General features: G+C 42.5%; 1 protein-coding gene across 1 annotated transcript in view; it reads left to right on the forward strand.

The window, feature by feature from the left end:
• TMEM132D (transmembrane protein 132D) overlaps positions 1–27,856 on the forward strand; it is a 774,579-nt gene that overhangs the window by 532,805 nt on the left and 213,918 nt on the right. Inside the window, exon 4 of the mRNA XM_021072330.1 lies at positions 11,109–11,292. Coding sequence (XP_020927989.1) covers positions 11,109–11,292 — 184 coding nt within the window. The remainder of the gene's footprint in view (positions 1–11,108; positions 11,293–27,856) is intronic.

Genomic DNA, 27,856 nt, shown 5'->3' on the forward strand with positions numbered 1-27,856 from the left:
GTATTCTTTCATTTCCTGCTCTTCTTAATTCAGTCTTAGATCAACTCTTATATCCAATTTATTTTTTTTCATCGGTAGGAATAAATATTTGACCACCTCACGCTGTCTTATAGTGACACTATTTCCAAGCATTTACATATTGCAATCAAGGTCAGTTTGTTGTTTTTTTTAAAGGTTTAATAATTTCCCATTTCTCTCATGATAAAGAGCAGAGATTTGTAAGCTTTTCCTGTAAGGAGATAGTAAATATCAGCTTTACAGGCCATTTGCTTTCTAGCATGCATATTCTTTTTTTCTTTCTTTCTTGACAATGGTTAAAAAATGTAAAAGCTGCTTTCAGCTTAGGATCTATGCCTAGACAAGCTATGGCTGGATTTGACCTACCAGCTATCATTTGCTGACTCTGACAAAAACCAGCTGTGAATGTGGCTACAAGGACTTGCATGGTGTCCCTCTACCCACCCCCAATCTGCATCTCAATTCCAGCCTCTCTGCAGTTCCCAGCCAAACTGATTTCTTTTGTTTCCTTCAACCCATCCTGCTCCCTCCAAGAAAAGGGCATCTATATGTGCAGTTCCTTCTTCCTGATAACTATCCAGTAAAGGGAATACAGCCCAAGGCTTGCTGCCCCAAGAAATGCGTCTTTGTCTCCTTGACAACACGAGGGTCCTCTAACATAGCCCTCATCTCCCCAGCTACATCTGCTTCTCACCTCTTCTTACAGTTGTCCATTTACAATTGTAGATGTGGTAATTTATTCAGTGTCCATCTTCCCCACTAAACTATATGCTTGAGAAGAGCAAGTATGTTCAACCATCTGCCTTGGGGGGGTGGGGTGGAGAAAACCCTGCACTACAGCAGTTGCCAATTTCCATGGTATAAATGCCTACCTCCCCCAGTCCATGTCAAGCTACCAAAAGGATGTCCTGCCATGTAATGGTGGAAAAGGATGCTCAGAATCAGCGTAGTTTGGGCCACCACTAGGTCTCCAGCTTTCTAAGCTAACCTTTGTATCTGCATCTCCCAGAAGAGCATCCAGCAAATAACAAGAATTCCAGAAATATCTCTTGAATGAATGAAATATTGGGATGGAGAGCAATGGAGCACCGAAATAAAAGGAAAAAAATGCAGCATGATTTGGTTCAAGCTTCAACTTTTACATTTTCTTCTCCAGAACAACCCCCATGACCAGACCTCAGAGTATATGATAAGGTGGAAACAAATGACATGAGAAAATTTATAGCAACCAAAAAAAAAAAAAAGATCCCATTAGAATACATACATTAAAGTGATCATATGTTTTAGTTCATAGTGAAAGGTTTTTATCCTGAAAATGCTAATGAGGATGTTAGGGGGGGAAAAAAGATGTCACTAATGAAAAACTTTATTCCTGTGATCTGGTCTTAAAAGAAACCATTTATTTGAAATCTATCCTTATTTTAATCTTGAAAATAAGATGTGAAGGGAGGGGGAGGAAAGGAGGACTCCTGCATTTGGTAGACATCAGTTTTGTCTGTGTCTGATGCAAATTTCCAAAACGCCATTGCAGACCAATGTTGGCTTGGTCACGAGGATTCCTCTGAGTGGAGCGAGGAAGGCTCAGTACCAGACCTGCGCCCCCCCCACCGCCGCCGCCCCTTCACTCATCCCTTGTTTCTCTTTCATTGCTAGAATCTTCCACATAGCATTTGTCAGTTGCCTTTTGTGCCGCCTTTAAGAACTGGCTCTCTTTCCCAGGATCTCTAGAAAGCATATGAGGTTTTTGGAATACATCTCAAACTGTTTCCCAAGGGCATGGCCCTTCACTTAGTACCTTCACCCTCTTTCTAGCTTTGTTTCCAGAAATTTTGCCCTTTTGTCTTTTTGAGTACCATGTAGAAAAATGGTATGGCTTAGCTGGAAATGGAATTGCACTCCCTGCGTCCCCCCACCTACCCTGCCCGCTTAGCCTCCAACACTCACGCTGGAGGTGGAAGCCAGTTGCCCACATGGGTGGTTGCAAAATGCAGCCTGATCATTGGCATGCTTTTTTAAGGACCTACCATTATATGTTGGCCTTATAATCGGGAAAAGAAATACAGGTAGTTTTAAGATGCATTGACTTATATCTCAAATACTTAGCTTTGAGCTATACTACTGCTAGCAGGTCCATGTCTACACACTTTCTCATCTCTCCAAAGGAATGGTAGGCTTCTGTATCTAATGCTCTTGTTTCCACATCCCTAATTTGATTTATAGACACATCGTGGAACTTTAAGTGTTGGCAGTAGAATCTAAAGGCAAGCTAATCTCAAAGCATCTTGTCACGAAAATGTCTTAGCTCTGCTTGTGCAGAATTCACTTGAAACATCGTTTCTGGGTTTCGAATAAGCCCTGTGTAGTGTCTTGACCAGTGTTTCCACTGGGGGATGAGAAGGGTCTTTAATGATCTTCATTGCTAATAAGCATGCTGGTCCTTGCTCTGAAAAAAGAGGTGGGGTTTATAACCCTGTGATCAAGAGTGAGCATTCTGCAGGAGTTCCCATTGTGGCTCAGCAAAAATGAACCTAAGTATCCATGAGGACTTGGGTTCAATCCCTGGCCTTGCTCAGTGGGTTAAGGATCCGGTGTTGCCATGAGCTATAGTGTATGGCTCAGATCTGGTGTTACTGTGGCTGTGGTGTGGGCGGGCAGCTGCAGCTCCAATTCGACCCTTAGACTGGGAATGTCCATATGCTGTAGGTGTGGCCCTAAAAAGCAAAAAAAAAAAGTGAACATTCTGCATTTGCAGCAACATGAGTGGAACTAGAGATGGTCATACTAAGTGAAGTAAGCCAGAAAGAGAAAGACAAATATCATGTGATATCACTTATATGCGGAATCCAGATATGACACAAGTGAACTTATTTACAAGACAGAAACAGACTCAGAGACATAGAGAACAGACTTGTGGTTGCCAATGGGAAGGGGATGGTGGGGGAAGGATGAATTGGAGGTTTGTGGTTAGAAGATGCAAATTAGTATGTATAAGATAGATAAAAAAATGAAGTCCTATTATATAGCGCAGGAAACTATATTTAATATCTTGTAATAAACCATAATGGAAATATATAAAAAAGAACATATATATATTTATTTCATATATATGTAATTGAATCACTTTGCTATACAGTAGAAATTAACACAACATTTTGAATCAACTATACTTCAATAAAATTAGCTGGATTTTTTTTGTTGTAGTTGTTTTTTGTTTATTTTTGCTTTTTATGGCTGCACCCATAGCATACGGAAGTTCCCAGGCTAGGGGTCAAATCGGAACTGCAGCTGCAGGCCTACACCACAGCCACAGCAACTCAGGATCTGAGCGGTGTCTGCAATCTACACCACAGCTCACCACAGCCAGCTCCTTAACCCACTGCTCAAGGCCAGGGATCAAACCTGCATCTTCATGGATACTAGTCAAGTTCATAACCCACTGAGCCACAATGGGAACTCCAAAATAAGTTTGTTTGTTTGTTCATTTGTTTTTAATGAATGGGCATTCTGTAGTCAGACCTCCTGGCTCCTTCACTCTGTAGCTGGTTACTAGACAAACAGTTTACCTCCTTGAGCCCAAGTTTCTTGTCTACAAGCTAGGAGTAAATAGCAGTGATTTATTGAAATACTGTGAAGATTATAGGCATAAGACATAAAAACCTCTTAAAATAGCACCTAGCACATTAAAAATATACAATGAAGGTTACTTGTTCCATCACTCTGGAAAAAAGAAGAAGCATGCCAATCCCCAAATAATACAATACTTTCTTTCTTTCTTTTTTTTTTTTTTTTTTCGGCCCTGGGATGCACTGAGGTGGTTCTGCAAAGCCTCATGTTTAGTTTTCTTTCTTGGGTTCCTGAGTTGTGGCCCCAGAGGATGTGATTACTGCCTGTGCTTGCGATGACCCACAGTCTTTGTTTCCTGAAAGGGCATTTTATTTTCCTGAAATTGGAGGAAGCCTCTGGCTATGTCTCCAACCATGTGTCTTTGTTTAAAGGAAGAACTTCTGTGTGAAAAAAGCCTAGATTTTTTTTTATTGTTAAACTATAGTTGATTTACAATATTGTGTTAGTGTCAAGTGTAGAGCATAGTGATTCAGTATTTTTGCAGGTTATATTCCATTATAGGCTGTTACAAGATAATGCATCTAATTCCCTGCACTCCACAGTATATCTTTGTGGCTTAGCTCAGAGGCTTAGATTTTTGAAGCCAGTGCACAAAGGGGAAAGTTATTGGAAAATGAGAAGAGCTCTTCAAATCAAGGCCACGTTATTTATCCTCTCTGTGAAAGAGGACAGGTTACTAAAAGAGTTGTAGTGCCCCAGCAGGTTAAGAACCTGACTAGTATCCATGAGGATGCGGGTTTGATCCCTGGCCTTGCTCAGTGGGATAAGGATCTGGCGTTGACGCAAGAGGCAGCATAGATTACTGATGCGGCTCAGATGCCGAGTTGCTGTGGCTGTAGTGTAGGCTGACAGCTGCAGCTCCGATTCAACTCTGGCCTGGAAACTTCCATATGCTATACGTGCTGCCCTAAAAAGACTAAAATAAAATAAAATAAGCCTCCAAACCTACAAGTGTGGAACCAGTCAGTAGGGGCCCACGGGAGGCTGCACTCCCTCCTCTGCTTCCATGTCTGTTGTCCATACAAAGGACACCTGCAAGCAAGACAGGGCAGGAAGAGGGCTTCTCGGTTTCCCTGTGCCAGTAGCAGCCACAGAAGTGGGAGAAGCCAAAGCTGCAGGTACCTCCATGCCCTGAGGGGTCTCAGGTCTGTAAGTAAGATCCCCATTGAGCCTCTCCTTGGGCGACTGCACTGTTTTCCTTGCAAACCCTGCCCAAACTCAACAGCACTCAACAGCAGTGCTGCCTTCCAAATCAAGCTCACACATCAAGTGTTGCCCAGATCTGTATTGCTAATTATTTGACTTGCCTATGGGGGGAGCAGTGGAGGGAGCCTGGGTGGGTAGGGCTGTGTATAGGGCCACCAGAAATGGCATCTGAATGCTTTATGCTTATCCAGACCCCAGACCCCTTGGCTGGAACTCTGTTCTTGTCCCTCCTCACTCTCATATTCATGGACATCAAAATCCCTGAATTTTTATTTTTCTTCATTTGCCTGTATCTTTACAGATTTTGCTGATCATATTTCCTAAATCTGCATAGTACATACTATTTCTAATACTTTTATATACGGAATACTTCTAAGAGCACTGATAGCCACATGATTAATTTTTTTATAGCCCTCTAATGCAATCGTTCACAACCCTGGCTGCATAATAAAATCACCTGGATGAAAAAGAAAGAAACACAAAATAAAAGAGAGCGAGAGAAAGAAAGATTATGAAGGAAAGAAGGAAGGAAGAGACAAAGAGAGGGAGGGAGGAAGGAAGGAAGAGAGAAAGAAAAGGAAGGAGGGAGGGAGGGAAGGAAAAGAGGGAGAAAGAAGGGAGAAAGAAGAGAGAAAGAAAGAAAAAAGAAAGGAAGGGAGAGAGGAAGAAAGAAAGAAAAGAAAGAAGGAAAGAAAGAAAGAAGAAAGGAAGGAAGAAGACAGACAGATAGACATAGAAAAAACAAGTGCCTGGCCCCAGTCAGGAACAATCAGAAATCTGTGTGAATGGTGCCTGTTATTGGTATTATTTGTAAAATTCCTCCAGGCAATTCTAATGCCTGGGCAAGGTGGAGTACAAATATGTAGACATATTTTATAAATTTCTATTTAGGCTACTGTATTTATCTCCTATAACCTAGTAGATTCCCTTCTGATGAATACCAGATGTTACCCTCTGCGCTGGGCACACTTGGAACCAGATAAGCATGGCTACTCTTTTTAGTCTAATATGCTGACTCTCAAACTTGCAAAGGTACAGTCCATGGCTTTCCAGTTAAACATGAAGAAGTGATAAATATTGCCAAACATGCAAGAGTTCTGGAAGCTCTCAAGTGCTAAATATTTACAAAAAGGTATTAAAATCCAAATTTCCACTACCTCGCCAAGACACACAGGATGAGTTATTCCAAAGTTAGATCACCATATGCAGAATTTACAGAGGAAACTGCTAGGAACACGGTCGCACTCTACTGTATCAGATTTTTTTTTTTTCTTTTTAGGGCTGCAGGTACAGCATGTTCTAGGATAGGTGTCATAGCGAAGCTGCAGCTGTCAGCCTACACCACACAGCCACAGCAATGCCAGATCCAAGCTGTATGTGCAGCCCACACCACAGCTCATGGCAAGTCCGATCCTTAAACCACTGAGCGAGGCCAGGGATCGAACCTGCATCCTCATGGAGACTAGTCGAGTTCATTTCCAGTGAGCCACAAGGGGAATTCCTGCATCAGAAATCTTGAGAAGCCCAAGAAAAACACAATTTCAGGATACACAACCTTCCTAAAGTTGGCTGTGACCAAGAGGTGAAGAATTCCCAATTTAGAGGGTTTTCATCAGCACATCAAAGAGGAAAATCAGCTCAAAGGAGACTGTGTTTCCTTTACATCTTGGCCAGGCGAGGGATCTAAGGGAAAAGAGATCACATGTAAATGGACAACTATGTAAGGTTATTGAAGGAGTAAAATTAGATGAAGTAAATAGAGCACTTAAAAAGTCATTGCTGATGTTGTTATAGGGAGGTCTTGCAGAATGGGAAGAATGTGAATAGATGGAGAGATGTTTATAAAAGTGTTTCTGATAACGTGAGCTCCATAAGTACAATGTGGGAATGTGGGGATTCAAAAAGTCCTATATCCTGGTGAAACCATGATTGTTCAGTTTGCTTGCGGTTCTGGCATCTGCAAGGAAATGGGCGTAGAGAATGGTGTAAGGTATGGAGTAGGGTCATGTAACTGCAGGTGAGGAATTACAGCTCTGAAGGGATTCCCAGACACCTTCATTGTAGCACTGAATTTCTGAATTCAGCATTTACCAGTGCTATTCTGTCAATCTCCCTTTCCTTGTGACTTAACATAGAAGGCAAGTCTCAGGACAGCCAAAAGAAGGATGATCCCATTTTATGAATGAGAAAGTAATAACAAAATTATTGCAAACCCCAAATATAAAAACAAAATGGAAAACAGTATGGAGGTCCTCAAAAAGCTGAAAATGGAATTGCCATATGATCCAGCAATCCCACTCCTGGGTATCTATCCAGACAAAACTCTAATTCAGAAAGATACATGCACCCCACTGTTCATACCAGAACTATTCACAACAGCCAACACATGGAAACAACCTAAGTGTTCACCCACAGAAGAATGGATAAAGAGGATGTGGTACATATATACAATGGAATACTACTCAGCCATAAAAAAGAATGAAATAATGCCATTTGTAGCCACATGCATGGACCTGGAGATGATCATACTAAGTTAAATAAGCCAAAGACAAATATCATATGATAGATGTCACTTCTATGTGGAATCTAAAATATGACACAAATGAATTTATCTGTGAAACAGAAACAGACTCACAAACACAGAGAACAGACTTCTTGTTGCCAAGGGGAAGGGGGAGAGGAATGGATTGGGAGTTTGTGATTAGCGGATACAAACTATTATATATAGGGTGGATTAACAACAAGGTCATACAGGGAACTCTATTCAGTATCCTGTGATAAACCACAATGGAAAAGAAAATGAAATATATGTACAACTGAATCACTTTGCTATACAGCAGAAATGAACACAACACTTTAAATCAACTATGCTTCAATAAAATAATGTTTAAAATATACAAAGGCAAAGATGCATTCTAGCATCTCAAGCCCAAGTTTTCTAAATTGTGGAAACCCCAGTTCCAAATTCCAAAAAGACAACAGCATGTGTCTTAGGAAAAGGAAGCTCAGAGAGTGGTTCAGTCCACAGGCACTGACATGATTCTGTTTCCAGTTCTTATCACAGCTGCTGTTTCTCCATTTTGTTCTAGTCATGGGTCACAGCCCAGTGTAGCTACTCCTGTTCTGTGCAAGAGGTTGCAGCTTGTGCAGAGGCATAGCCTCTGTAACCTGGGCTTCCCTCTTTGGGCTGTTCTCATTTCCTCCTCTGTTTCTTGCCTTCCTCCTCTTGCTCCTCCTCTTTCTCCTCTTCCTGTTTCCTTCCTCCCTCCCTTTCTTCCTCCTTCCCTTCCCCTTCCCTTCTTCCCTCCCTTCCTCCTTTGACTCTGGTCACCCCTGACATGCTAGTATTCCGCTTCGTCTCTTACTTTAAGAAGGAATCTCCCAGAGTTTCCCTTTGTGGCTCAGCAGTTAATGAACCCAACTAGGAACCACAAGGTTGTGGGTTCTATCCCTGGCCCTATTCAGTGGGTTAAGGATCCAGCATTGCCATGAGCTGTGATGTAGGTCACAGACGCGGCTTGGATCTGGTGCTGCTGTGGCTGCTGTGTAGACCAGCAGATACAGTTCTGATTCAGCCCCTGGCCTGAGAAATCTCATATGCCACTGGTGCAGCACTAAAAAGGAAAATAAATAAATAAATAAATAAATAAATGGATCTCCAGGTAGTAGACAACCAACAAAGATCTACTGTAGAGCACAGGGAACTATTTTAGATACCTTGTAATAACCTACAATGGAAAAGTATCTGAAAGATTCTGAAAAATCTAATACCTGAATCACTTTGCTGTACACCTGAAGCTCACTCAATATTGTTGTCAGCTATATGTCAGTATTCAAAAAAAAAAAAAAGAAAGAAAGAAGCTTCTCGGGATCCTCACCATTTATCTCTGAGCGTCTGATCAATAAATTTCCTTGGGTTTGATGGTATGATAAAGATGTTTCAATAGCTTTGTCATACAGAAAAAGGCCAAGCCTTATCCTCCTAAATGCCAGAGTCAGAGATGATTTCAACAATGTGAAATTCAGATCTCTAGAGATGGATGTGATAGGCAGAAGTTGCTTTGGTCACCAAGGGTTAGAAAATCTCTCTCCTCCCTGCCTCACCTGCAGTTCCTCACTTCCCTCAGGGACTGGCTGACATGACACCTGTCTTTTTTTCACCTGTCCCTTTTTCTCCTTTTCTTTTTACGGTTGCACCGGCAGCTTATAGAAGTTCCCGGATTAGGGGTCGAATTGGAGCTGCTGGCCTACACCACAGCCACAGCAACACTGGATCCTTAACACACTAAGTGAGGCCACGGATAGAACTCATATCCTCATGGATACTGTATCAGGTTCGTAACCTGCTGAGCAACAATGGGAACTCCTCACCTTTCACTGAGAAGAACAGACATTTTATAAAAGCTGACGAAGAAAAAGAAAAAGAGATAGCCAGGAAATTAAGCAAACAAAATTAGCTGCAAAAATCATCCTGAGAGAGTTCCTGATGTGGTTCAGCAGGTTAAGAACCTGACATAGTGTCTGTGAGGATGTGGGTTCAATCCCTGGCCTCGCTCAGTGGGTTAAAGATCTGGAGTAGCTGCAAGCTGCAGCATAGGTCACACAGATGCAGCTTGGATCCCACATTGCTGTGGCTGTGGCGTAGGCTGGCAGCTGCAGCTCCAATTTGACTCTTAGCCTGGGGAAAAAAATTTTTTTAATAATCCTGGTACTCTAACTTGGCTTTATTTCCAGATACATGTTTATAGAAAACCCAGAATATCTAAAAACTAATCATTTTCATAATCACTCCAGTTTCCAAATAACATCTGACTACTTCCCCTTGCTTATCAGTGTGGATCCCCCCCTCGTGCCTCACCTAGGATTCTCTGCAATTCTGTGTCACCCCTGCCCCCCCACATAAAAAAGCCACCTCACCCTCAGACACCTTTAAAATCCTGTGCACCTGACTTGAATAGACTGTGGCTTTGGAAAGTCCAATACAGGCAGCATAGAGATTTCTGGGAGGGAAGGAAAGAAGCCTATCCTCCTAGATGGAGCACAGGGAAGAAAGCATTTAGGAAATTCAATCACCATTTCCTGTAATTATCCACAAACACCTGTCCTGGGGACTCTCAGCAGCTCACAAAAAATAGAAGTTGAGAAGCTTGAGTGAAGGTGTTCATGGCCAAGCCAAGGCTGAGAATCTTGTTAAAGGTAGTTTATTCTCTGGAGATGGCGTTTCTTTTCTTTTCTTTTTTTAAATTATAGTTTTGGGGGTTTGGTTTTTTTTTTTTTTTTTTTTTTTACAGCTGCACCTGTGGCTAGGGGTTGAATCAGAGCTGTAGCTGCCGTCCTGCACTGCAGCCACAGCAATGGCACAGCTTGGGGCACTCCAGATCCTTAACCCACTGAGTGAGGCCAGGGATTGAACCCACATCCTCATGGATATTAGGTGGTTCTTAACCTGCTGAGCCACCATGGGAACTCCAAAATAAAAGTATAATTGATCTACAATGTTGTGCCAGTTTCTGCCATATAGCATAGTGACCCAGGCATACGTGTGTGTGTGTGTGTGTGTGTTTGTATTCTTTTTCTCATACTATCTTCCATCATGTTCTATGTCTTTTCTTTGTTTTTAAAAATCAAAGCATAGTTGATTTACAAGGTCATGATAGTTTCAGGCATACAGCAAAGTGATTCAGTTGATAGATAGATGGATAGATAAGTATAGATATAGATAGTATTTTCCATTATAGTTTTTACAAGATAATGAATATAGTTCCCTGTGCTATACAGTAAATCCTAGTAAATCCTTGTTGCTTTTCTATTCTACATATAGTAGTGTGTATCTGTTAACCCCAAACTCCTAATTTATCTCTCCCAACCCCCTTTCCCCTTTGGTAACCACATGTTTGTTTTCTATGTCTGTGAGACTATTTTTATTTTGTAAATAAGTTTATTTGTATCATTGTTTTTAGATTCCACATATAAGTGATATCATATGATGTTTGGCTTTCTCTGACTCCACTTAGTATGAGAATCTCTAGGTCCATCCATGTCGCTGCCAATTGCATTATTCTGTTCTTTTTGTGACTGAGTAATATTTCACTGTATGTATGTACCACGTCTTCTTTATCCAGTCCTCTGTAGATGGACATTGGGGATCGTGTCTCTGACAAGCTCTTCACAGGGATGATGAGAACACACATGTGAAATAGTCAGTTACCTGCTGTGCACACCCACCTGAGTCCTCAAAGCTGTTCCCTCTTTCTCTGCAGGGTGGATGGCTCCTCCTATGAAGTCATGCAGATCGATGTAGAAATTGAAGAGCCCAGTGACCCACCAGCCACACAGCTTGTCACCTGGCAGGTTGAATATCCAGGAGGAATCACATCTGACTTGGGCGTATCCAAGATCTACGTGAGTCAAAAGGACCTGATTGGTATCGTCCCACTGGCCATGGTAAGAATGTCCCTGCCCTGGGCTGTTAATACAGACCTTGGGCAAAGGCAAGGCACCACACCATGACCCATGACCCAAACATGGTGGGGAAATGCCAGTGAGCCCAGAACCATGAAGTTCCTGCAAATCGCCAATTCTTAAATTTTAAAAAAAGTTTTTAAAATAATATCTTTAGCATAAAAATATAATTAAATAAAGACATTATTTTCTAAATAGCCTTTATTCTTAAGGTATTGTTTAGAAAATAATCCAAATCCAGGCGTTAGATTTGGGTCTTCTACTATGTGAAAAGTGCCGACAGTTTAATCACAGTGTTTGTATGACACACGGGAGACTATTCAAGGATGTCAAATACATACACTGGCAGAGACCAAAACAAATCAAGTATATGGGTGAAATGTGACTTGACAAACACTTCCCCAGTGAAAAGGCACCAGCCAATGTTTGCCATGCAGGAAAGCCTAGCCAGATTCTGAATTCTTAAAGAGGTACTGATTCAAGAAAAGCCATCAATGTTTTTTTAACGTGAAACATCAGCTTGTTCCTTTTGGAGCTAATTTAAAAAAAAAAAATCAAACCTATTTAGGAAAGAGTTAACTATAATCTATTCATAGGCCATCTATTTATATAACTTGTCATCTAAAAGATTTAGGACTTTAAGTCTGTGCATGTGTTTCCTGGGATTTGTGAAACAGAGATGGGTTTTCATCCTCAAAAGGAGCCGCCTCCTGGTTGCTAAGCAGCAGAATACTTTGCCTGGGAAGACTAATCACCTAGGTTCACTGAAAACACACCAAGGCCCTGTCTAGCTCCGCCTCCCCCCCCCAACCCCTGTGGTCTCTCTACAAAAGAGTAATGCATTTTCTTCATGAGAATTTTCACAATGCAAATGCTTGAGCCTTTGAGTTGGCTGACAGGAATTTGAGATTTCTCCTGTTGCAAAAGTACTTTTTCTGCCCAGAGTGAAGGATGGGTTGACCTATCCGTTGACAGCCTGGTGTCTCCCCTTCACCATCTATTAGGAACTATTGACAAGTGTGATTACGGGGTGGTAAAAGGACATCAGGAATCAATCTTTCAATACAAGGCAACACAGACTGTTGCCTAGTGAACAGAAGTTAGTTATTATGCTGTTCATTAGGAAATGTAAAGGTGCTGGGGTCCTGCAGTTGATCAGGGCTCTTATTAACTCTTTCTTTTATTTAAAAGCATGGAGCCTCCCCTGGTACATTATTTCATGGGTGACAGGAGCACACCTTCGTTTAGGCTATTAGTGTTTCTATTACTGGGGATGGCAGGACCACTTGTCTGTAATAAGTAATTATTTGAATGTGTCCTTTTCAGCACCTTTAGTCTGATGAGCTTTTAGCAAAACACTGGGCGGCTTCTATTGGCTTAGCTCAGTGTTGGTCTGTTTGGTTTCTGGCACTCAGGATCTCTCCTGCCTTGTCTGTCCCTGAGCGCCTGTTACCTGTTCCAAACCCCGTCATTCTCTCCTTACATCACCTTTCGGACTATGACACATCATCTTTCTATGATACATGTAGTGTAGAGAGTGCATAATAGGGGAGCTACAAAGAATCTCTGCTAAGACCTAGTAGATGCTCTTATCAGTTAGGAGTTGCATTTGGCTAAAAGCAAAAGTGCCTTCCCCACTCACTCCACCCTCCCGCAGCCATTAGTAACTTTAACATAAGTGTGTTTCTTCTTCTTTCATGTAAAAGAACCCCAAGGTTGGTGGTCTAGGGGTGGTATGGTGCCCCTTGCTATCTGAGACTCAGCACCATCGTTATCACCGCTTCAGCAGTCGAGGGCATGGATTCCATCCTCCTGGTTACCTCCTGGTCCAAGGTGGCTGCTGGAATGCCACCCAGCATATCCACATTCTGAAGCCCAGAAAAAGTGGCAGATGCGGAAGATCAAACTGGGTTCATTCCTTTTCCCTTTCAAGAAGTCTTTACAAGAATCCAACATAATATTTCTGGTCCTATCCAATTGACAAGGACTCGGACATGTGGCTATACTTAGTTGGAAGAAAAACTGATAGATCTGGCTTATTCTTTAGCATGGCGCATTGTTCTGTTACACGGAAGCAGGAGATTAGATATTGCAAGGCAGAGAGCAGTATTTGCACCAATCCTTCTCCATTTTCACTTGAGGAAACACATCCCAGCTCAGAGAGGTCCCTGATCGCGGCCCTTGGGTGTTTTCCATTCTATATTAGTCTTTATGAACCTCCTAGGAGGCAAAAATCATATACCTATATCTTAGTTTCCCCTATTAACTTCACCATGCCTCAGTTTCCTCATCTATAAAGGGTGTAATACTTATAAGGTTGATGTAAGGATACAATGAGAATTCAAGAGGGCTTGTAAGAGTGCCCAGTACAGTCAAATATAAGAGCTTCTATTACGATTACTTAATTACTGAATGCAAAGGATAAACAATACCTGGCAATTATGCTGTAAATTCTTTCATGAAAGAGAATCATCCAGGCCCCCATTTTTCCGAGATAAGAAGAGTGCTAGGCACTGCATCGGTACTCACCGGTTTTTTGTTGTTGTCATTGTTGTTCGTTTTTTAAATTTATTTTTTTTCCACTGTACAGCATGGGGACCAAGTTACACACACATGTATATGTGCTTTTTCCTCCCATTGTTGTGTTGTAATGTGAGTATCTAAACATAGTTCTCAATGCTACACAGCAGGATCTCATTGAAAATCCATTCCAAGAGCAATAGTTTGCATCCTTTAACCCCAAGCTCCCAATCCCTCCCTCTCCCCCCAGGCAGCCACAAGTCTATTCTCCAAGTCCATGATTTTCTTTTCTGTGGAAAGGTTCATTTGCGCTGTATATTAGATTCCAGTTATAAGTGATATCATATGGTATTTATCTTTCTCTTTCTGGCTTATTTTACTCAGTATGAGAGTCTCTAGTTCCATCCATGTTGCTGCAAATGGCATTATTTTGTTCTTTTTTAAGGATAAATAGTATTCCATTGTGTATATATACCACATCTTCCTAATCCAATTGACTGTCGATGGACATGTAGGTTGTTTCCATGTCCTGGCTATTGTGAATAGTGCTGCAGTGAACATGCGGGTGCATGTGTCTCTTTTAAGGAAGGTTTTGTCTGGATATATGCCCAAGAGTGGGACTGCTGGGTCATATGGTAGTTCTATGTATAGATTTCTAAGGTACCTCCATACTGTTCTCCATAGTGGCTGTACCAGCTTACATTCCCACCAACAGTGCAGGAGGGTTCCCTTTTCTCCACACCCCCTCCAGCACTTGTTATTTGTGGACTTATTAATGATGGCCGTTCTGACTGGTATGAGGTGGTTATCTCATGGTAGTTTTGATTTGCATTTCTCTAATAATCAGAGATGTTGAGCATTTTTTCATGTGCTTGTTGGCCATCTGTATATCTTCCTTAGAGAATGGTGTATTCAGATCTTTTGCACATTTTTCCATTGGGTGGTTGGCTTTTTTGCTGTCGCATTGTATAAGTTGCTTGTATATCCTAAAGATTAAGCCCTTGTCCATTGCATCATTTGAAACTATTTTCTCCCATTGTGTAGGTTGTCTCTTGTTTTTAAATACAATTTTAAAGTTTGCTTTCCATTTACAGTTACTACAAAATAGTCCCCGTGTTGTATACTACATCCTTGAGCTTATCTTACACCCAATACTTTGTTCCTCCCGCTCCCACCCCTATATTGCCCATCCCCTACCTCTCCCCAGAGGTAAGTTGTGGGGGGGGGGGGTCTGAGAGTCTGCTTCTATTTTTATTATATTCATTTGTTAACTGTATTTTATAGAACCCATGTTGCTGCAAATGGTGTTCATTCTCTTTTATGGCTGAGTAATACTCCATTGTATATATGCACCACATCCTCTTTATCCATTCCTCTGTTGATGGACACTTAGGTTGCTTCCATGTCTTGGCTATTGTGAATAGTGCTGCTCTGAACATAAGGGGATGCTCGCTGATCGTTGAACCTAAATGAATGAATTGCATTAAAACACATTTGGTCCAATGAGTTTTTACTAATCCTCTATGGAACTAAGAGTAAAGTCTTTAGAGTCCTGACCTCTGGTCTTTTGTATCTGGAATGCTCTGGGTCCCTTTTCCAGAGAAAGTCATTTTATTTCACCTTTGACTTGATGGGTAAAAGAATTTTTGTCATTTTTAAGGGAGTTCCCTTCTTGAAATAGACCTTTTGCCATTTCATTTCTGTTTTGGTTTTGTTCCCTATACAGTCATTGAGAGATGTTCTAAGAGCTCTGATATCAAGGCATCTGTGTATCTACTCATTTATGTTACACATTCTTTTTTTTTTTTCTTTTTAAGGCTGCACCTGTGGCATATGAAAATTCCCAAGCTAGGGGTTGAATCAGAGCTGCAGCTACAGGCCTACACCGCAGCTACAGCCACCCCAGATCCTTCACCCACTGACTGAGGCCAGGGATCAAACCCACATCCTCACAGACATGATGTCGGGTTCTTTTTTTTGGCCTATGGAGTTCCCAGGCCAGGGATCAGAACCGAGCCAAGCTGAGAACTAAGCTACAGCTGTAGCAACACTGGATCCTTAACCCACTGTGCCAGGCCAGGGATTGGATCCATGTCCCACCGCTCCCAAGGTGCTGCCAGTCATGTTGCACCACAGCGGGATCTCCTAGATCAGGTTCTTAACCTTCTGAGCCACAACGGGAATTCCTTATGTTACACATTCTTGCAATGTTAATGAGGCAGTAGGAAGGCCAGGTCACATGGACCATGATGAGGCCATGAGGAGAGAATACTCAAGCTGTGATCAGGGTCGCTTGGGGGCTTGTAACCTGGTGTGGAGGAGTTGGATCTTTATGTGTGATGGGGAGCCTCTGGAAGGCTTTCAGCATGGTCCCCACTGCACTGATGTCTCCTTTTAGAAGAGCACTCAGGTTGACTGCTGAGAGTGGATTTGGGAGGGTGAGGGGGCATCGGGGAAGGTGAGGGATTATGCTCACGCTGCTGTAAATAACCCTGACCTAAGAAGCTTGGCATCTGCTTATCTCCTCTCTAAATGTGAGTAGCCTTATTGGGTGGCTCTGGGGGTAAGACATCCTTTTGTCTTGTTGCCAAGAGACCCTAAAGATCCTAAGCTCATCCTCATGGCCCCGAATTAATAATAACCATAAATATTGTGGCAGCCAACAGCAGTAGGACAAGGGTATGGTGGGAAGGTGTGCTCATCTCCATGCAGGGCATGGCCTTTCTCTGAATCCCATCAGCCCAGGAACTCAGCAGAGTGACCATGTCTAGTCTAGCTGCAAGGGAAGCTGGGATAGCAAGCTTTATCCCAGGAGGCCATGTGTTCTGCTATAGACATGTTGTGGTGGAAGAAGGAAGGAGTGAACACGTGTGGGGGACCACCAAGGCTAACCTGGATCAGCCCAGGGGACCCCCATAATCCCAGTCGAGAAATGGAGAGATAGGTCATCTTAAGATACGTCATAGCAGATAGGTGATAGGGTTTCTCAGTGCATTAGATACAGGTGTCATCATAGTGGGTAGGTGATAGGACTTTTCAACACATTAGATATAGGTGTGAAGCAAAGATGGGAGAAAAAAGATGAGTCCTAGTTTTGGACCCAACCCCCAAATGCCCATATGTCTTCCTGACACCCCCACACAAACTTTACATGTTTAAGATTCCCTGCAATAGGAGTTCCCGTCGTGGCGCAGTGGTTAACGAATCCGACTAGGAACCATGAGGTTGCGGGTTCGATCCCTGCCCTTGCTCAGTGGGTTGCCATGAGCTGTGGTGTAGGTTGCAGATGCGGCTCGGATCCCGCGTTGCTGTGGCTCTGGCATAGGCCGGTGGCTACAGCTCCGATTCAACCCCTAGCCTGGGAACCTCCATATGCCGCGGGAGCGGCCCAAGAAATAGCAACAACAACAACAACAAAAAGACAAAAGACAAAAAAAAAAAAAAAAAAAAAAAAAAAGATTCCCTGCAATAAAAGAGCCCAGGGTTGACATGGTTGCCCCTCCCCTCCAACCTTTGCACACATCTCTGATGAACTCCCCAAGAGAAATCTTTAGAGATAAATGTGAATCAAAGGCTGTGAATCAAAGCACTTGTAACACTGTCACATTTTTTTGATAACAGTCACCAAACTGCCTTCCGGAAAGTTGAACCAATTTACTCTTCTACCCGCTGTGTATAATGATACCCATTTCCCTGCAACTTCACCAACCCAGAATATTAACATGAAAAGAAGAGACAGTTTAAGCCAAAATGTTATCTGGGTTGCTTTGATTTGCCCTTTTTTGTTTACATTGTTCTAAATGGCCTTCTTAAACATTTGTTCTTAGCCCGTTTTTTTGTTTTGTTTTGTTTTGTTTTTTTGTTTTTTTCCTATTGGAAGGGCAACTTCTTACTTTGTCTTAAAATATTTTTTATTATGGGTAAAAAAACCCTGTGACATCAAATGTGCTGTCTTGATCACTTTTACCTGTACAGTGTATTAGAGTTAAATATATTAACATTGTTGTGCAACAGGGCTCCAGCTGTTTTTATCTGGCAACCCTGAAACTATACCCACTGAACAGTGTTGCCCTCTCCCCCTCCTCCCAGCCCTTGGAAACCACCTTCTGCTTTCTATTTTCATGTGTTAATTGACACTAGCATTTTGACTGACATACAGCTGGTACATTCTCCCCAACTTAACATCTGCCCTTGGATGTCACTGATCGTATATTTTAGCCATGCCGAAGTTTGGGGATATTTGTTTAATTTTAATGTAGTCAGATCTATTGGTCCTTTCCATAATGGAAGCCCTTCCTCTCCCCCTAATTATTAGTATTATTATTTTGTCTTTTGTCTCTTTTTTAGAGGCACTCGCGGCATATGGAGGTTCCCAGGCTAGGGGTCTAATCACAGCTGTTGCTGCTGGTCTATGCCACAGCCACAGCAACACCAGATCCAAGCCGAGTCTGCGACCTCCACCACAGCTCACGGCAACACCAGATCCTTAACCCACTGAGCAAGGCCAGGGATCAAGCCCGCAACCTCATGGTTCCTAGTCAGATTCACTTCCGCTGCACAACTACAGGAATTCCTATTGATTGATTGATTGATTGATTTACTTATTTTTTGCTTTTTAGGGCTGTACTCATGCCATATGGACATTCCCAGGCTAGAGGTGGAACTGGAGCTGCAGTTGACACCACAGCTCACAACAACACTGGATCCTTAACTCACTGAGCAAGGCCAGGGATCAAACCCACATCCTCATGGATACTAATAGGATTTGATTCCACTGCATCACAACAGGAATTCCCTCTCCCCCTAATTATAACCAAGAGGGAAAAAACATGTTTGTTCTATGTGTTCTTCTAAAATGAAATATGAGAATATGCACACATGGCACATTTGAATAGGTAGGCCTATAATCTTCAGAAAATAATGCTAAAAGTAAATGTAGCTGTGATTCCTTATACTCTTATTAGGGATTTGAGATCAACTTGGAGGGACACACCTGGCCCCTCCATTCTTTGTGGGATGTAGAATTCCACCCCCAGGAAAGCTTTGAAATGACATGCGGTTAAACACTTCCATTCAAAGCTAGTTTTCCAAAAGACATTGATTTGTTCCTCAATATTTTGCATATTTTTTCCTGACATCTCTCTCTCTCTTTTTTAATCTGTTCATGTATCTCTATGATTTTTATTACATTATTCTTTTTTTTCTGTTTGGAAAATGATACCTTAGTATCTCATAGGTAAATCAATTTTTTTTCATCCTTCGGGAGAAAATTCTGAGGCAAAGGTTATTAAATAAGCATTACCATTAATCTAATCAGTGCATATCTGTAACTGCATGCCAGTGTCAGATTCTGGGAGCCGTGTTTGCATTTCCTAGAAGAGTCGGAACACCTCCTTCTGGGGTGGGGGAGCCCCCAGTTTCTCAAGGCTCTTCATCATTCTTCTCTCCTTCCTGCCTCCTGAATTTTGGTGTAAACAGTGCTTTAAGTTTCCTCCAGGATTCAGAGATGATGATACTGATGTTCATCAGTTTGAGTGCCGTAGTGGCTTTAAAACATATGAAAGTGTGCTCTTTATCTTAAAATAAAACAAACGTGTTTTCATTTGTTTCATTCGTTTCTGGTACCCATGGCCATTGGGTACCAGAACAGTGGCTACTGTTCTAAGGGTGAGATGGACTGGACTGACCCAGCTCTGCTATGGACTATAAGGATACGCTCTCCTCTGGTATTGGATTTCTGAGCAGTTCCTCATTTTGCTGTGTCTCTCATCCTAAATGACTTGGTGACGGTGACATGTCATGGTATTGACATAAGGTCACATAAGAGTGCAGAAGTGGGAGTTCTAATTGTGGCTCAGTGGGTTAAGAACCCAACTAGTGTCCATGAGGATGTGGGTTCTGTCCCTGGCCTTGCAAGCTGTGCTGTAGGTTGCAGATGTGGCTCTGATCCCATGTGGCTGTGGCATAGCCCGGTGGCTGAGGCTCCGATTTGACCCCTAGCCTGGGAACTTCCATATGCCATGGGTGTGGCCCTAAAAAAGGGCAAAAAATAAAAATAAAAAAGAACAGTATAGAAGTGTCTGCCAGACCCAGTCCAGCAGATGCTTGAGAAAGCACTCACACTGTATTTAATCAAAATCAAAGAGTTTGATGTGCCATGTGCTCTTTGTCAAGTGCCATTTGATATATTTCAAGCCTCTCTTCACCCGACACTGACGGGAGCACAGATCCTGCTGAGAATTCTCTGTAGAGCCCATCTCTTGTGCCACCTCCTCCAGGGAGTCCTCCTGGATCTTCACAGCCAAATGCAATTCTCCTTGACCCTTCTGTTCTGTCTTCCCAGTGATTTCCTTGCCCGCAGTCAAGTTGAGAGATTCAGACCATTTTGAGTTATTTTTTGCTGGTTGAGATCAACACCACTGGAAGCCAAAATGGGCCAAAGCTGTACCCAAGATGCATAGGAAGATCTCAGCTCAGGATGTCTCTTTATGGACTTTCCAGGTCCTTCCTTCTGTCATCTTATTATTTGAACCCTATTCTTGTTGTTTGATTCGGATCTTTCTGATCTCCAAGATCTACTCCTCGACTCCGTGGCACCACTGCTGACTTACCATTTATGTCCAATTCAAAAGCCTTCCTTCTTGTCATGATCTTGAGTTAATGGCTCCTCTAACACAGACAATGGCAGGTCTGAGCCCAACAGTTTAGAATTCGCCAGATTCTTCCTTTACTTGACCAAATCCTAAGTTCTTTCTTCTCTAATTCTTGGGATGTCAAGAAAGCAATCATCAAATAACCTCTTCCCTCCTTGTCTCATTTGCATCTTCTTAAATCTTACAGATCCGGACATGTTCCCCTAAGTCTAGTATTCAGTAGATGTTCCATTTCTGTAAACGTCAGAGACAAAACTCATCCACATTTTCATAACCATGTAATTTACTATTGTGAAACTTCTGATGAAATAAATGCCTCTTAAATACACTTTCCTCGATGGAACACATTTTCTCTTCTTAAATGAAGTGACGGTTCCTGTTCATCCACCGCTCCTTCCCCAAATATTTAGAACCTTTGGGTCTTAATCTCCTGGCACACTCATCTTGCCTTGCTTATCAGCTCCCAACACTGTGATTGTCATCAAACCATGTCCCCTTCATCTTTGTACAGCCAGCAGAAGGCATGGTGACACCCACAGGAGAAGCCCAGAGAACAGTATTATCACCCACTGGAATGCATACAGCTGTGTCTATGAAGCTAGGTCACCCAGGCTGCTTCATGCCCCATCCATTGTGTCATTAGCACAGGTCATGTTCCATGACGGTCCCCTTCCAAGATCAGAACTTGAGAAAAGACCCGCAAATTGTGGAAGGAAGTCATCTTTCCTGGCTCCCAGAATGAAATTTCTTGTGGTTTTTGACATAAAAGCAAACTCTTGGCTCTTTTTTTTTTTCTTCATTTTTTCAAGTTTTATTGAAGTATGGTTGATTTATCAGGTTGTGATCATTTCTGCTGGAAGACTCTGGACTCTTTTTTATTTGACTTTCTTCGATATCCTTTCCCCGTGTCAGGCTGTTAATTAATATGCCAGCTACCCTCTGTTGTTTTGCACTCAGACTTTTTGAAAATGCAGTCACATTGGATAACACACTACTGCTTTCATTTTTATACTTTCTCAACCAAGTGCAAATTAAGATGCTCCAACAGCCCTTGAGAAAAATCTCTGCTCCAAGACGCAGTCTTGCCTTATGCATCTGCCGAGTGGCCGCGGCCCCCCTAAAGAGCATCTGTAGCAAAGACACCATACTGACTTTAGTACGTACCAGGTATGGCTCTAGGTCCCTCCTTATAGATACTATCCCATTCCATTTTAACAGAGACCCGCGGACATTGCTATGATTCTTATCCCCATTTCACAGGTGGGTTGAAATCACACTGTCTTTAAAGAATGGCCCCAAGTGATTCAGCTGAGAAGCTGAGCTGGAATCAGCTTCAAGATAGATGGGCTCCAGAGTCCATGCTTGCAATCAGTCCACTGTACCAACCCTCCTAAGTGAAAACAGAATTAAGGCTGTTGATCACCTAGAGAGGCAAAAAGATCTTTGGGAAATGCAAATGCCAGAAAGCACGCTCGTGAAAATCTGAAATTGAGAAGTCTTTCTGAAATAGGAAAAGTCATCCGAAAATGAATTATTTATTACGTACAAAGCCACTGCCTTTTCTTTTTCAGCCCACTCGGCTGTCTTTGATGTTCCCTAATGAGTTGTTCTCTCCAGAGGTGATTTATAATGAGACAGCAGCGCTGCTCCTCAGTGCTTTTAAAGGTACACGACACTTAAACAGGTCAGGAGACTTATTGCTATTGTGGTTCATTGTGTGGTTATTACCAGCGATGGTACAACAAGTCGCTCTCGGTGAAACAAGTTCTCGTGATGTAACTCATTCTGTAGACACTACAATGAGGCAGCCCTTTTACGAGACATTTTTCTGAGTTCCCCTTACGTGCTTTTGTGTAGAGGTGCTAACAGAGCTCACATCCCACTCAAAGGAGGTGGCTGGTAAATAAGTAATAAATAAATAAATAATTGAGCATGATGAATTTGAAGTTGGTCTATGTTTGGAAGGAAATAGGATGTTGAGAAGAAGGACCAGCTGGGTGAACTCTTTGAGACTGGGTTGTCTCTGCTGAGGTGACATTTGCGCTGAGCCAAATGTCAAGAAGGATCCCATGTGGAGAGATCTGAGATGCGCTGGCTTTCCGGACAAAGGGAAGGTGGATGCCAGAGCCTAAAGCAGGGCCAGCTCGGTGTGCTTTAGAAGGGAGAAGGTCCAGTGATGCTGGGGAAATAGTGAGATGGGAGGATGAGGTAAGAGCAGGCAGGCACTGAATGAGGTAGACCCTTGCCTGCCATATTATGTGCAGTAAGATTTCTAAATCTCCTTTGATTCAGGATTTACTTTGAAATACCGCTCTGAACCCCAAGGAAGGAATCCATTTTGGAGGGGAACAGATTTTGGGGAGGGGCTAACAATGGAAATGGAAAGATCACATTGGGGGCTACTTTAATGGTCCGGGGGAAAGGGATGAGAACTTGGACTAGGATGATGGCAATGTAGAAGACAAATGGAAGGTCTCAGGATGTCCTTTCTAAGTAGAGCCACCAGAACCTGCTTATAGATAGGACAAGGAATGTGTTTTCCTTCTGTTTTTATGGCCTCACCTGCAGCATATGGAATCCCAGGCTAGGGGTTGAATTGGAGCTTCAGCTGAAGCCTACGCCACAGCCATGGCAACACCAGTTCTGAGCTACCTCTGCGACTTATGCTGTAGCTTAAGGCAACACCAGATCCTTAACCCACTGAGTGAGGCCAGGGATTGAACCCGCATCTTCATGAACACTGTGTTGGGCTCTTAACCTGCTGAGCCACAACGGGAACTCCTGGGAGAGATAGCTTAACACAGCTCCTACTCTGGATACACAGAGAATGAAGGTCATTCAGCACATGGCTAAAAATGTAGTGAAAGTAAATGAAAACCTAACCAAATTCATGGCCATCAAGAAAAAGTAGGCAAGCAGCCAACTCCTGAAGATCAGCATGATTCCTCAACAGAACTCAAAAGCCACCCAGCCACCCAAGAGCTTGCCTCGCCGCTGGTAGGATGGTCCTAGGCTGACATGGACCTTGGGGAAGAGTGCTTTGTCTGTGCCCTTTGCCTTGCTCATTTGGAACTTTTGACTTTGTATCTAGTCCTCTGGTCTGTTTCATGAAACCTTTTATCAGACCCATTATCTGATTAGACAGTACCATCCAACAGAATTTTCTGAGATGACATAAATATTCTGTAATCAGAAATATCCAATATGGTGGCCATGGCCACATGTGGTTATTGAGTTCTGGAAAGGTGACTAGTATCCCCAAGGAACTGAATTTTTTATGTAATCTAATTAATTTAACTTTAACTAGCCATATGAGCTACTGGCTCTCAAATGAGACAGTAAGGTGTTGAAGTTTGGGCTTGGGAATCTGAGGGTGGCTGTCATGCTACTTTCTGAGTTGGTGGTCTGCACATTCTCCACATGCTTCATAGACCCACCCTCCAGTCTTCTGCACCCTGAGCTGTGCCCCTTGAGTTTTTCCTGAATGGATTGCCTCAAACAGACTGCCTTGTTCCCTGGATTCTGGTTGGGCCCAGACATTGGAAGGCATTGGGAGATTGGCCATGGGTTGAAGAGAAAGGTTGGTGGAGTCGATTTGTTTTTTTTGTTTGTTTGTTTGTTTTTATTGAAATATAATGTATTTATAATGTTGTATTAGTTTCACATGTATAGCACAGTGATTCAGTTATATTCATTTTCAGATTCTTTTTTCCCTTGTAGGTTATTACGAATGTAGGTCCTTGTTTGTTATCTATTTTATATATAGTAGTGTACATGTGTTAATTTAAAACTCTTAATTTATCCTTCACTCCTTCTTTCCCCTTTGGTAACCATAAGTTTGTTTTCTATGTCTATGGATCTATTTCTGTTTTGTAAATAAGTCCACTTGTATCTTTTTTTAAGAGTCCACATATGAGCAATATATGATATTTGTCTTTGTCTCGCTTACTTCACTTAGTAAGATAATCTCTAGGTCCACCCATGTTGCTGCAAATGGCATTGTTTTATTCTTCTTTATGGCTGAATAATATTCCATATCCAACCACTATGGAGAATAGGATAGAGGTTCCTTTAAAAATTAAAAAATAGAACTACCATATGATCCTCAGTCCCACTCCGAGGCATATATCCAGAGAAAACTAGAATCTGAAGATACCTGCACCCTAATGTTCATAGCAGCCCTATTTACTAGCCAAGACGTGGAAGAAGCAACCTAAGTGTCCATCGATAGGCGAATGGATAAAGGTTGGATTTTGATCCCCCTCCTTCCCTCCCTCATGGGCCACAGTCTGTCTGTCTGTCTTTCTTTCTTTCTTTCTTTCTTTCTTTCTTTCTTTCTTTCTTTCTTTCTTTCTTTCTTTCTTTCTTTCTTTCTTCCTTCCTTCCTTCCTTTCTTCCTTTCTTCCTTTCTTCCTTTCTCTCTTTCTCTCTTTCCTTCTTTCCTTCCTTCCTCCCTCCCTCCCTCCCTCCTTCCTTCCTTTCTTTCCCTCTTTCTTTCTTTGTTTTCAGGGCTGAACTTGCAGCAAATGGAAGCTCCCAGGCTAGGGGCCAAATTGGGGCTTCAGCTGCCAGCCTACACCACAACCACAGCAACACCAGATTCAAGCCGCTTCTGTGACCTATGCTTCAGCTTGGGCAATGCCAGATCCTTAACCTACTGAGTGAGACCAGGGATTGAACCCACACTCTCGTGGATACTAGTTGGATTCTTGACCCACTGAGCCACAATGGGGACTCCATGCCACAGTTTCTAAATGGCCATGTTACTCTATCAGTAACATCAGTTCCTGTCATTCTGGTCAAAGAACAGCCGTAATACCAGTTGTGGAGTTTGTGTTACAAATAACAAGCATTCATGTCCATCTACGCTGATGGTTATCTCATTCACATCCTCCTACAATTAGGCGAAAGTATCTGAATGCACTATTATGTTTTGTTGTATAGTTCCTGCGCCCAAATGCATGCATTGAAATACCTATTATTTCATTATAAATGATTTGCTTCTATTGCTCCTTTTATAATTCAAAAGCCACCTAAGACATAATACTGATTTTCTTTAAGCATGTGTGTTGGTAGATTATATTCATTATGGTTTTTATTTCAGGGTAATAAAGTCAGCCCTACTTAATTTGTTATATAAAAGGAGCAATATCTCAAATGGGGCTGAAAACAGTGGCAGCAGCAACTCTTTTCTGTGGGGGCATGGATAGTAAATATTTGCAGGTTTGCAGGTCTTGCAGTCCCCATCACAACCACCTAGGCCCACTTTTGTGGCTCAAAAGCAGCCAGAACAAGTAAGCAAAAGGGCGTGGCTGGGTTCCAGTAGAACTATTTCTGGGCATTGAAATTTGAATTTTATATAATATACATGTGTCACCCAAAAAAGCGTGCTTCTTTTGATTTTTGTCCAAATGTAAAAGCTATTTTTTTCTCCCAAACATAAAAACTATTCTTAGCAGCAGGCTATACAAAAATGACAGCCCGTAATTTGCCCATCCCTGGCCTAAAGTGGACCTAACCTTTTCTCGTCTTTGTCTCAGTTTCTCCTTTCAGGGGGCTGAGCACATCCTTCCTGTGTGGTCCAATCATGATATAAAGCTGGATCACCTTGAACGAAGGCTTCTCTAACAAGAAAAACAAACTTAAAAACGACCATGATGGAATTCCTGTTGTAGCTCAGTGGTAACAATACTGACTGTATCCATGAGGACTCTGGTTCAATCCCTGGGCTACCTCAGTGGGTTAAGGATCCAGCATTGTCGTGAGCTGTGGTGTAGGTCACAGACACGGCTCGGATCGGGCATTGCTGAGGCTGTAGGGTAGGCCAGCAGCTGCAGCTCGAATCTGACACCTGGCCTGGAAACCTCCATATGCTGCATGTGTGGCCCTTAAAAAAAAAAGTAAAATGATCACTAGAAGAGTGTATTTTCCACAGCAAACAGGGAAACCTTTCCCACTGTACTCCACTCCAGGGAGGTCCGCGTTAGCCAGCACAGGTAGTCTGAGGCTTGATTATGCTCTCAGCATCTCAGTATAGACAGCTCAGCCCTGTACTTGTTAAATTTCCCTCTTGAACAAACTCTTCTGATGGTTTGACATTTACAGTCAAATAAATGCCTTCCCTCTTTTCAGAGTCCTGGGAGATCCCCCACACTCAAGATATTTATTCTTTTTAGGGCCACACCCACGGTGTATGGAGGTTTCCCAGGCTAGGGGTAGAATCCGAGCTACAGCTCCTGGCCTTGCCACAGCCACAGCAACGCCAGATCCTTAACCTATTGAGCAAGACCAGGGATCGAACCTGCGTCCTCATGGATACTGGGTCTGGTTCGTAACCTGCTGTGGTGTAGGTTGCAGATGCAGCTCAGATCTTGCATTGCTATGGCTGTGGTGTAGGCAGCAGCTGCAGCTCCGATTCGACTCCTAGCCTGGGAACCTCCACATGCCGTGGGAGTGGCCCTAGAAATGGCAAAAAGACAAAAAAAAAAAAAAAAAAAAAAAAAAAAAAAAGAGTATGCTTGCCTCTAAATCCCAGATCCAATGAGCTTAGGCCACCTTCCCTTGCCTCTTGAATCATTTTCTAAAGGCTGGCTTTCTCCAAGACCTCTGAACCTTGGCAGCATTTGCCAGAAGGTGAAAACACCTCGCAGAAAAGCAGGCTCGCCTGAGTGATCCATAGGCATTTCAGGCATTTACACCAACTGCTAAGCCCACCGTGGTTTCTCATATTTGTGCAATGTGTTCTCTTTCTCACAAGAGAGACCACCCAAACCCAACTCAAAATTTTGGAAAACTCTCAGGACCCAAGTGGTTTAAGATACCATACAGCTCCACCTGGCTTACGTTAGGGTCACAGCTTGGTGGTCTATAGCCTGTGGTCAAGATCATGGTCCATAAATCCCAACTTCATCGGAAAGGCTTTTCCCAACCAATCACCCTATCAGAAGAGATGGCTCCTTCATTCTCATCTCCTTATCTTCATTTTTCATTCTCCGTGGTACTTTGGATACCTAACATTTCACAGAGGGACATTGTTCAGCCTACAAACACCAAAATAGGGGCATTGCCAGTGAGGTTCATGCTGTATTTCTATCATTTAGACCAGTGTCCGACCCACAGGAGAAGCTCCATAAACATAATGCTGGTGTAGAAAGCATCAGATGGAGCGGAATTAATATCCCAGGCTTGAGCGTTTATAACTGTGTGGACCTTATGCCATTTAAATTACCTCTTTGCACCACATTCTTCTTACTTGTAAAATGGGGATAAATAATGGAATTTTACCTCATGGGGCAACCTAAAATTTAATGAGTCAAAGTAAAACATGTGGCACAGTGTCTGCACTTAGTGGCTGCACCATAACATTCTTGTTG

This window comes from Sus scrofa, chromosome 14 (assembly GCF_000003025.6).
Source record: "Sus scrofa isolate TJ Tabasco breed Duroc chromosome 14, Sscrofa11.1, whole genome shotgun sequence".
Classification (NCBI taxonomy): domain Eukaryota; kingdom Metazoa; phylum Chordata; class Mammalia; order Artiodactyla; family Suidae; genus Sus; species Sus scrofa.